This window comes from Megalobrama amblycephala, linkage group LG17, assembly GCF_018812025.1.
Source record: "Megalobrama amblycephala isolate DHTTF-2021 linkage group LG17, ASM1881202v1, whole genome shotgun sequence".
Classification (NCBI taxonomy): Eukaryota; Metazoa; Chordata; class Actinopteri; order Cypriniformes; family Xenocyprididae; genus Megalobrama; species Megalobrama amblycephala.
In genome coordinates, this window is record NC_063060.1 from 29,677,776 (window position 1) to 29,689,626 (window position 11,851).

Sequence of the window (11,851 nt, forward strand, 5' to 3'; positions counted from 1 at the left end):
CACACTTATCATCATGATTGCTATCTTACCAGAGATGGAGAAAAATCATATTCCAGTAAGTAAACGTGTCCCTGTGAACCAGTCCTCAAAAATGTTGGTACTAAAAAGCGCTTCCCTCCATGTTTTCTGGTGTGCATCGTTTATTTTTACCACGCATGCACACCTGTGTATATTACATGAACCAGTCTCCAACTCGTTTTGTTCCTCATATTTTTTCTTCCATGGATTAATGCAAGAATTACATATAGGCCCGGTTTCACAAACAGGGCTTAGCCTAAGCCAAGATTAGGCCTTAGTTCAATTAGGATATTTAAGTAGCTTTTATCAAAGTACACTAGAAAAAAACATTACTGGTATGCATCTTGAAACAAAACACTGGCCCTGACATATTTTTAGATAGGTCAGTACTAGTTGCTTTCAGTTTAAACACTCAAACATGCATTTTAGTCTAGCTTAAGCCTTTTCTGTAAAACAGGAGGATAAATTAATAAAATTTTAAAAGTCTGACTTTTTTTTTGTAGAACTACTAAAAAAAAAAGAGTTTTGTTACTAAGAACCAAACAGTAAACCTGAAGTCAACAAATCTGGTCAGGTGGTGACAGCGCACCCAATCAATTAAAGCTAACCTTTACCAAAAACAATAGCATGACCTCTTTGACATTTTCAAACCCATAAGCCTAGAGATGCAATATTTCCTCTCATGGGGGTGCTGATGAGAGACCATGGGAATAAATATTTCATTACAATCATAAATAATGACTACAGCACACTGACACCCATCTCTTACCCAAATGAGATCAAAAAATCATTGACAGCAATGAAAACAGATGTTTTGAAAGAGCACTCACTGGTTGTGTTGCCTGACATCTGGATAATACACTTGCTATCTTTTCCAATCTCTCGTGAATTGAAGGGACGGACCCTCACAGCTACTTTCACCGAGGCACCTGCCATGGTGTCTGAGTGCTGGGGCTTTGCTACTGCACAGGATCTGATGCGAAGAAGCCCAGCCAGGAATCAGAGGCCACCTGCCACCTGTAGAGAATAACACATTTTATGTGTGCATTCTATGTTGCAATCTCAAAAGAAAAGATTAGGGACATTTCTATCCTTTATATATGTGAAACTTACTTCACTATAGAATTAAGAGTACAGTAAAGATGCATAAATGTATTAAGGCCTACACTTTAGATTTAGTACCTCAGCAATTCACTTCAAGAAATAATTAAGGAAAATCCCCATATATCTATTCAGGATACTGTACTGGCTGAGTTACGCTATTGATGATCTAATTTAGGTAATGGAGCTCTCTGAGACCCAGACCCATGACTCATCAGGACTATCACATTCAGTAAATTACTGTACACTTGATATGGCTATGTGAATTCATAACCTCTAAAACTAGCTGTAGCAAAAACAGGCTTACAAACTGGTTTAGGATGCATATGTGCACTTTTATTAAAGAATTAACAAACAGCCTGTTCAAAACATATGTTACAATGACCTATACATGCTGCAAATCAAACTCTGGGTTAGTGACATCTCATTTCAACAACTCTGTACAAGAGACTACGACATCTCACATAACCCATTTAATATCAGCTCATCTGTGGATATAGTCTTTTATTCTATTTTATTCTATTCTATACTACAAAAAATATACCAGGCTACAAATCATGGTTTAAATCTAATTCATAATGATGGATTAGAAAAATTGCCCAAACAACCATACTGAACCATACCAAAGAACCAAATTTACTTCAGGTGCCTCGATTGGGGAAAAAAAGATTAGAAATAAACTGAAAAATAGACTGAAAATGATGCCTACTTTAACATTTAATGCGGGAAATTGTCCTATTCATTTACAGTTTAATCTTTCTTCGTTTTATTGGCAACTTCGTGTATATCGCCTACCTATATCCCTTGTCAAAAATATTGAAAATGAAAAATAAAATGGACTAAAACAAGCTATGGGTAAATTTGTAAAAGATTTGTCCACAGACTGTTCTCTATCCAGAAAAAGACTGGGCTACGTGCCATCCTTCCAGTGGAAAATCATAGTTAGCTATGTTTGTACACAACACGGCGCATTGAGCAAATGTTATTCGCACATATAATCCTCGTAGAATCTACTGAAAATGGCTGCCCTGACTGTCAGCCAATAGTCATGAATCAGCTGTGATGGACGGGCATTTGCGTCAGCTTTAGCCCACCCGGCAAAACAAACGCAATGTAGCCGTTTCAACGGGCACTGGGCAAACCACGGATGACAAGCAGATATCCTAAACAAGGTTATCATATACAAATATGTATTCCATCTGTTTATATTTAGAGCTGCCTCTGCGTAGATGCTGTGATGCGGCAGTAACACCCCGTGTACACTGCTAGAGACGCAACATATAAGAACGCTCCCAGTATAATCAATGAAACTATCTACACAATTATAATCGACATCACTAGTTTGCATTATATAATCGAGAATTACAATAGGAGCGTGTCTCGTCGCGGTAGACTTGGTGTGTTAAAGAATTGTGACGCCTCTGTTACTATGGCAATATTTTCTCAGAATCTTTAGTCCAGAGCAGAAAACAGGCAAATACACAGAATTTCGAATTTCCGATATTAAATACGTAAATCGTTTCACATACACATACTGTATATAGCCTACCCTCCCAAACGCACCTCAAAATAAAATAATAATTCGCTACGTCGTTACATATAGGCCTATTTATAGGCTACATACGGCATTTCACTCAGTAATTATCCATTCAGTCTGACGGGGCTTTGAAATTGACAATATCTGAATGATGAAAAAGGCCCAGATTTCATGACATGGCCTCACCCTAACAACATAAACAGCATCCTTCAGCTCTGTGGCCAATCTCAGAACTGTCAATACATGGGCCTAAATACGACTCAATAATGCAATTAGCCTACACATTAAATGTCCTTTGATATCCAATAATAATAATGCTATTTATGAGTATACATGCTAAAATAGTATCATTATAGTACAAGATCAAATTTGAATAAATAATTCTATATCTATCTCCCATTTCCTTTCCTAAAAACATCTATCTCCAGATTTCTTTTATTTTTTGCTTACTGTTTTGTATTTCAGCAGCCTCTGTGTGGCTTTCCAGACAAAACAAGAGTGGAATAGGGCACCACCCTCTTTAGTCTCATAAGAGACATGAAAAACACTGGTTATAAAATACACAAATCACACAGACAATAATTAAGATTTCACTCAACTGATTCCTGATGGCAATATCCTGTTGAGATTGCGGACAGCGGTGGGTTATTCCATCGAGTCTGCTTCCATCCGCCGTCTTCTTCCTCACCCAGTTGTTTTATTTTTTCCTATAGGCTTTCAGCCTCTCCCTAGTTCAGCAACATCAATGCAGGTGGAGCCCCCCCTGGCAAGACCATCAGACTGAGGGAGTCTGGTTTTGCAGGGCCTGGTACGCAGTGGTGCATCAAGAAGGGCCAAGCAGAGGGAGGGGTTAATGGATGTGGGGATGTGTTGAGAGAGAGAGCGTTTCTTCAGACTAACACAAAATGGCTCTTATGGTGGAGCCAAGGATGCTGATCAGCCGTGAGTCGCTGATGACATCATCAGTGTGGGAGCTAGCGGCATTGATGCAGCACAGGGAGTGGGAGGGAGGAACGGAGGGAGAGAGAGAGAGGGAGAGGGAAATGAGAGGCTGAGAGCCACAGACAGAGAGGAAGGGTGTGATAACAACATCACAGGAGGCTGTTAAAAAAGACCACGGTCATGGATTTGCTTCCGTGTCCTCGAATATAAACCACGGTGTTAAAAGCTCAAAGAGCTCATTTTAAATTCCAAACCTAGCCGGCAGAATGTGTGTCTCAGCATGCACAGCACAGACTCCTCTCAATGAACTCATTATGAAGGGTAGAGGGCTAGATAAGCTTATGCAAGGAGACAAACAAGGTAGGGTTACTTAAAAAGGGGACTAATAATATTGTAAGAATAACTTTTCTGGTAAATCACAAAAAAAATCATGTCTTCTGTTCACACAAGCAATAGCTTTCTGTCTTTTTTACCATTAATAAACCCTTCACACATCAGAAGGTGAAAGCTGTGATGGCAATAATCGGAAATCACCTTTAAAGTCGGCATGAAACGGAAGTTGTGAAGTAGTTTCCTCCCTACTGTGACGTATATTTGAGTATAAAGGCTTCTCGAAGAAGAAATAATATAAGGAGGGACTTGATTTTGTCTATCAGGAACTGATTGGATCATTGTGGATCTCATGTCAATGACAGGTTGTGAGACATAAGGTTACTGTGAGATATAAAGTTGGAATTGTGAGATATAAGGTCACATTGTGACATATAAAGTCAACATTCTTAGAAATAAAGTTGCAATTATGAAATATGAGGTTGTATTGTGAGATTTTAAGTCAAAATTGTTAGAAGTAAAGTTGTAATTATGAGATATAAAGTCACATTATGAGATGAGAAGTATTTTTTATACTCTGGAGCAGAAATGGGCTTCCATAAGCAAGAGCCCATCAGCTCATGCCATTATCTGCATACAAAGAATATTGTCATCATTAGAAAAGTAACTTTTTAAAATCTGAATTTAAAAAAAAAAAAAATGGGGTAAGATTATTATTATTTTTTTTTTTTTTAATTCAGCAAAGGCATTTATAATGTTACAAAAGATTAATATTTTAAATAAAGCTTTTTAAACTTTCAACCATCAAATAATCCTGAAAATAATAAACTATTTTCAACATTGATAATAATAATAGTAAATGTTTGAAGTAATAAGAATAGACTGAAGTAATGGCTGATGAAAATACAGCTTTGCCATCACAGGAATAAATTATATTTTACTATATTTTTGATCAAATAAATGATGTCTTGGTGAGCATATAGAAGACTTCTCTCAAAAACAATAAAAAAAAATCATACATTCAAAAGTTTGGGTTCAGTGTGTACATAAACTATATTTTCAACAACATGTAAACTTCTTTGATAGCTGTACAAAGAAATACCTGGGGCAATATATCCATTTTTTACTCTGATGCAAACATAAGCAAGAACATAAGTTTTTAAATTTCTTTTGAATATAAATCTATTGTACTAAAGACAAATAAAAATGACTGAAATAGTTTTAGCAGAACAGCCCCATCTACTGGAGAGCTGACATAATTCTGCTCACTATATTACACAAGTGAATGTCAATGTAATGACAAATATATACTCTTTTTTTTTTAAATTAGCTTTTGAATTGTAGTTGAATGGGGTCAAGGTCATCCATGTCTCCATTAGTCAATAAGAATTACATCAAGGTGCATGTCTTGTCTTTCACAAAAGCATTGCAAGAGATTCTCTCTTACTCTGGCCAGTCAAGTGGGTGTTGAGCCCCACCACAGTGCAAAGGGCACACAAGGGTAAACATTGCGTTTCCACTTATTTACTGTGCAGACTAATTATTTACTGCAGGATAAGTGATGGGGACCAGTACCCCGGTCAAAGTCCCTGCTCTGACATAAGCATCTGCTTCCTATGACACACGACTGGTGTGTTTTTGGAGAATCACTGTGTTCTGATCAGGTCGTTTTATACAGAGTAAGCATTTTAGTATGGGAACAGCACAATCTATTCTATGCTCATACATAGTTATATAAATATTGTCAAATTAAATATAGCTGAATATTAAATATATTAATTGTATACATAATTAAAATAATAAAATTAGCATTATAGCTACTGGATGCATTAGAAATGAATGATTCAAATGCAAATAATGTGAAAAAAACTTTTAGACAGATATGCATTACATATATGTTAAGTCTTAATATTCACAGACATGAAATTTCACAGACATTTGTTAAAACAATTTTGACACTTTTTAATAGCTTCTTTTAAACACTGAAATAAAACCATAATAGCAAAATCAAAATAGCAAAATTGCTTTTGTAAACTGAAATATCAGAATTACAATTAATATGTGCACCAGCCATGTCTACATTAACATGCTCTGTAGATCTAATAGCATGTGCTGCACTGACCATATGAGGGACAAATGAAATGTGAGTTGGAAGTATCGGTGTGTTCATGCGTTTGTTTACCTCAACCAATCGACTGTACTGAGAAGTGTACACTCCTCCTCTGAGCTGGTAAACAAGTGGACAATGAATCAATCAATAGAGCACCTTGTATTTTAGGATGTAAACAAAAACTCACGTTTAACTCTTTATCTGTTTGATAAAACATTTATTCAAATATAGGCCTTACATACTTCTACGTATTTCTCTTTACCTGAAGAGGGCAGACATTACTATAGTTTCCAGCTAACTAAACCAGCATCAAACTCACTCTAAAAATAGGAATAAATATAGACTAGATATTCATTCAAAATATACAGTTCTGCTTTTAAAGTGTTAGTTCACCCAAAAATGAAAATAATGTTATTAATTACTCACCCTCATGTCGTTCTACACCCGTAAGACCTTCGTTCATCTTCAGAACACAAATTAAGATATTGTTGATGAAATCCGATGGCTCGGTGAGGCCTCCATTGAGAGCAAAGCCAATAAAACTCTCAAGATCCATAAAGGTACTAAAAACATATTTGAAACAGTTCATCTGAGTTCAGTGGTTCTATGTTAATATTATAAAGCGTCAAGAATACTTTTTGTGCGCCAAAAAAACCAAAGTAACGACTTTTCAACAATATCTATATGGGCCGATTTCAAAACACTGCTTCATGAAGCTTTATGAATCTTTTGTTTCGAATCAGTGACCTGGATCTCCTATCAAACAGCTAAACTGCTGAAATCACGTGATTTTAGTGCTCCGATTCACTGATTCGATTCGTAAAGCTCTGAAGCAGTGTTTTAAAATCGGCCCATATAGATATTGTTGAAGTCTTTATTTTGTTCTTTTGGTATTCTTATTGTTTTATAATGTTAAGATAGAACCACTGAACTCACATGAACTGTTTCAAATAGGTTTTTAGTACCTTTATGAATCTTGAGAGGTGCAGTAACATTGCTGTCTATGGAGGCCTCACTGAGCCATCGGATTTCATCAACAATATCATAATTTGTGTTACGAAGATGAACAAAAGTCATACGGATGTAGAACGACATGAGGGTGAGTAATAAATGACATTATTTTCATTTTTTGGGTGAACTATCCCTTTAAATCCATATCAACCCACTGACTAATCGACCGCAACATTTTCTTCTCTCAGTACAGCGCCGTTTAACTCTGTGAAAAAGTTCAGATAAACACCTGTGCTCTGTTTACGTATTTTTGTGAGGTCTCAGGAAACCAAGGGGTAAAATATTGAATTAAAGGACGAAATAAACATACAGCCTTACATAATACAGGACAGCTTCTCGATCATTAGGATTCTACCACCCTTTGTAGCTTTGTTATGATGTTCAGAACATCACTCATATCTACCTCTGGACCGTTATACCTTGTTTGGAAGATGAAGGGTGGGGGCATTTTGTGCCAAAAGCATGACGCATGTTGCTCTGTGTTCCAGGGGTCAAAGACCCGTTTGTTTAAAATGTTGGACAAACGCTAAGCTTTGTCCTTCTAACGAACTGCAGCGAGAAGAAACATGATGCCGAGGACTGTCCTGTCCAGATGCGCGCGCTTGGCGAAGCAGGGGCCGTTGGAATGCACGAGGTCCACCAAACACAGCGTCCACCGCGGGATGTCCTCTGTGACAATCCCTCCACCGGCGTGCATGCTCCGGCCACTCGTGGCTCCATTCCGATACCTGTTCGGACCAGGGCCATCTAATGTGCCGCCTCGGATTTTAGCGGCAGGAGGGAGACCTATAATAGGTCATATGCACTCAGAAATGTTTGAGGTAAAAAAAAAATTTTGCACCAACGCATTTTACAAATTTGATATGGGTCTATAGCAAATAAGGTCCATTATTTTAAAAAGAAATCTAGTTTAAAACGCGTACAAAGTTCTTAGAAATGTAATAGGACTTTTGGTTGCACTTTATTTTACAATACTTACCTAACAAAGTACTGGTTATTATTATAGGCTAACTTCATGGGTTAAGGTTAGGGTTAGTAGTTATTACCCAGTTACTGTAATTAGTATAAGTACATTGGTGATTAAAATATTTAATGACCATAAAAATGCATATTTCAGGTGGTAACAATTTAAGCATTTTTTTCAAAAAACAATTTCAAATATTTTTAGGTAAAAAACATCAAATATTCATATTAAAAACTCAAAATATGTGATGTTTAGTTGAAATATTTAATATTTTATAAATAAAATATTTTAAATACTATAAACACTTTATAATATTTAAAGAAAAATAGAAAAAAATAAAAAGAAACATGCCAAACTACTTACGCCAACATTTAAAAAAAATAAAAAATAATGTCAGTCTGTAAAATACACTTTTGGACAGAATCTTTAGACTGCTTCATCACCCACACATTATTTACTTATGTTTGAATTTTATTTAAAGAAATATCAAAATATTCAAGTCATTGTAATGTATTTTTAAATAATTGATTCATAGATTTGAGCTGACTTTGTGAAAACTATTAAACTCAGATGTTTTGAAGAATCTAACAGTCAATGCGCATATTTTGTTGTAGATTATGAATGATATCAAGAAAGGAATCCAGTATGCTTTTCAGACCAGTAACAACATGACTCTGGCCATGAGTGGCTCTGGCCACACGGCGATGGAATGTGCCGTGTTCAACATTGTGGAGCCTGGAGAAAGTGTTCTCGTTGCCGTCAATGGAATCTGGGGAGAACGAGTGGCAGAAATCGCTGAGCGAATGGGTATGAATCAAATAATAACGTCAGCCCGTTGTTTTGTAAAAATTCTTTATCTGTTAATGAGAGCACACTTTAAACATCTTTCTTTACCCAGGTGCAAAGGTTCACACCTTGGTAAAAACACCTGGAGGATATTTTACTAATGCAGAAATTGAACAGGTATAACATTTGCTTCGTTTATAAATGATGTTGAGACAAGTTTCCATTGCATATTGTTTCTATTATGGCCACTGTAAGTTCTATGACTAGCAAAGCGAATCTCTGCTCTATAACCAACATTTGTCATTCTATAGGCTCTGGCTAAACATAAGCCAGTTCTCTTTTTTCTCGCACATGGAGAGTCATCAGCTGGTCTGGTGCACCCAGTGGACGGCATTGGGGAAATGTGTCACAAGTAAGAACATTTTACAATCATTTAGCTTAATGTGTGACTTCTATTGACCTTTTTTTTTGTAGACTCTTTCATGATTCTGTTTGACCCAAAGTACAAAAACATGAATAAACGCAATGATTTTTCTTTTTTTTTCACATGCAAGATATTGATTGGTGTGCACACTATAGAGATTCACAAATAATCCACTGTCTAAACAGTGTAAAACAAAACATAATATCTGGCTACTGGGTTTAAATGAGGTCTGAGGAATATGTTAAAAGAATGCAATGGCAAAATATAAGGTTAATTCAAAACACGAATAAGTAGTTTTGGTAAAAATAAAAAAAGTGTTCTTAGAATTTTTAAAGATAAATGTCTGTATTGTCCACTGATGTGCTCTTACATGGTTTTGTCTATACAGATACAACTGTTTGCTCTTAGTGGATTCAGTGGCGTCATTGGGAGCTGCACCACTTTTAATGGACCAACAAAGTGAGTGGAGGATCATTAGATCATGTGCATATTCTAAATCTCTGTGTAATTCAACCATTTGTGTTCTACGTAATGAATCCTTTTCTTTGTAGATATTGATATTCTGTATACTGGATCCCAGAAAGCATTGAATGCTCCACCCGGCACAGCACCAGTTTCATTTAGCGAAAGAGCATGGTGAGGAGAGACTTATGAATAAATACGAGTATGTTTTCGCACACATAGAATCTAACAGTTAGTGGAATCCACTAATGTTATTTATATCCCCTCAAATGTGATATAGCCACAAGATGTTCAACAGGAAAACAAAGCCAGTATCCTACCTCCTTGATATGACCCATTTATCCAATTACTGGGGCAATGATGGCAAGCCAGACAGAATGTAAGCATAGCAAACACAAACCGTTGCTTTTGCGAGGCTCAGTAGAGGACTGAGTTAAGGATTGCGTAAAACTAACTAAACTATGTTTCAGATATCATCACACGGGACCCGTGTCTGGGTTTTTTGCCCTGAGGGAAAGTCTGGCTATCCTTGCTGAAACGGTAGGGCCTGGATATTTTTTCCCCCCTCAAAGTAAACATTTAACACCTGGTACTCGTAGACGTTGGTTAACCCCTTAGTCCCGAATGCTTGTTTTCTCAACTATGTATTTTTCTTTAAACTATAACAGGCTGGGTGCTTAGACTTATGAATTAAATGCACTGCCATTCAAAAGTTTGGGGTTGGTAAGATTTCCTTAACCTTTTTTCCCTAATGCTCCCCAAGGCTACATTTATTTGATCAAAAATACAGTAAAACTAATATTGTGATATATTATTACAATTTAAAAATAATTTCAATTTGAATATATTTTAAAAAGTAATTTATTCCTGTGATGGCAAAGCTGAATTTTCAGCATCATTACTCCATTCTTCAGTGTCACATGATCCTTCAGAAATCATTCTAATATGCTGATTTGCTGCTCAATGAAACATTTCTTATTATCAGTCCTTATCAGGATTATTTGATGAACAGAAACAGAAATCTTTGTAATATAAATGTCTTTACTATCATTTTTGATCAATTTAATATGTCCTTGCTGAATAAAAGGATTATTTTCTTAAACAATATCTTACTGAGGCCAAAACTTTGAACGGTAGTGTATTTGTGTTACAAAATATGTCTGCATAGGCAGTAGGCAGTCAATACATTTGGTTTTTAATGAGTAGTATGCGATACCATGAGGTTAATAATTCTAAAATCCCTGCTCAAGGGTCTTGAGAAATCGTGGAGGCATCATAAAGAAGTTGCAGAGTATTTCTGGAAAGGCTTGGAAGACCTGGACTTGAAGCTGTTCATCAAGGACAGGGTAACTTTGTGTTGAATTCATTTACTAATTCTGAAAATAATATATCCTAAAAGAGAAAAACAGTTAATCTATATTCCCATATCCAAAGGATCTGAGATTACCCTCAGTCACCACCATTGCCATCCCTGAGGGATATAACTGGAAGGAATTGCTGGCTTACATCATGAAACATCACCAAATAGAGTTCACAGGAGGTCTAGGGCCCTCTGTTGGCATGGTGAGTAAAAGTTAGTCAACATAACATCAGTGCATGACAACGCATTCACCTAACAATTATCCTCTGAACTGATTTCTAGTTATTGCGGATTGGACTCATGGGATACAACTGCAACAAGGCCAATGCTGCGATGGCTCTTGCAGCTCTGGAAGACGGTTTGAAGCAGTGTCGAAAGACCAAAGCCTAAAGGCTACCGGTTTACTTTTGCAATTTCTTATGGTGATGCTTGTAGTGTGGATATTACACATTAATGTAAAGGAAGAGCTATTATGTATGGTGTTTTCATAACGGCTGGTATAATGAAGAATTTTAGTTGATTAGAAATTGTGCCTCCACATCAATCAAAAGCAGCTGTTCTGAACAGTTTCTCTCAAATGTCCTTTTTAACGTTTCGACAAGCATCACTCCAGCACTTGAACAACCTTTATAAAAACATTACTGAGAAATAAATCATTCATATAAATTCAACATTTGAGTTTACAATGTGAGTTTAGTTACACCGTAAACAGGATGTTCACACAATTGTGTTATTGACTGTCTTAACTGAATTTACTCTCCAAGAAACATAATGCCAAAAATTAACAACTTTTACCAAATTTAAAC

General features: G+C 36.3%; 2 protein-coding genes across 2 annotated transcripts in view; one reads left to right on the forward strand and one right to left on the reverse strand.

Moving 5' to 3' along the window:
* The window catches only part of kif1ab (kinesin family member 1Ab), a 32,873-nt gene extending 29,272 nt beyond the window's left edge, over window positions 1-3,601 (reverse strand). The window contains 2 exon segments of the mRNA XM_048163474.1: window positions 849-1,035; window positions 3,256-3,601. Of these exon segments, the coding sequence (XP_048019431.1) occupies window positions 849-954 (106 nt within the window). The 5' untranslated portion in view covers window positions 955-1,035; window positions 3,256-3,601.
* A 3,969-nt stretch (window positions 3,602-7,570) lies between these two features.
* agxtb (alanine--glyoxylate and serine--pyruvate aminotransferase b) lies at window positions 7,571-11,716 on the forward strand. The gene is made up of 11 exons (XM_048163509.1): window positions 7,571-7,870; window positions 8,628-8,820; window positions 8,912-8,976; window positions 9,111-9,211; window positions 9,612-9,682; window positions 9,775-9,859; window positions 9,966-10,064; window positions 10,156-10,225; window positions 10,936-11,031; window positions 11,120-11,248; window positions 11,328-11,716. Exons 1-11 carry the CDS (start codon window positions 7,616-7,618, stop codon window positions 11,433-11,435), a joined length of 1,272 nt encoding a protein of 423 aa, XP_048019466.1. The 5' UTR covers window positions 7,571-7,615; the 3' UTR covers window positions 11,436-11,716.
* The last annotated feature ends 135 nt before the right edge of the window (window positions 11,717-11,851 follow it).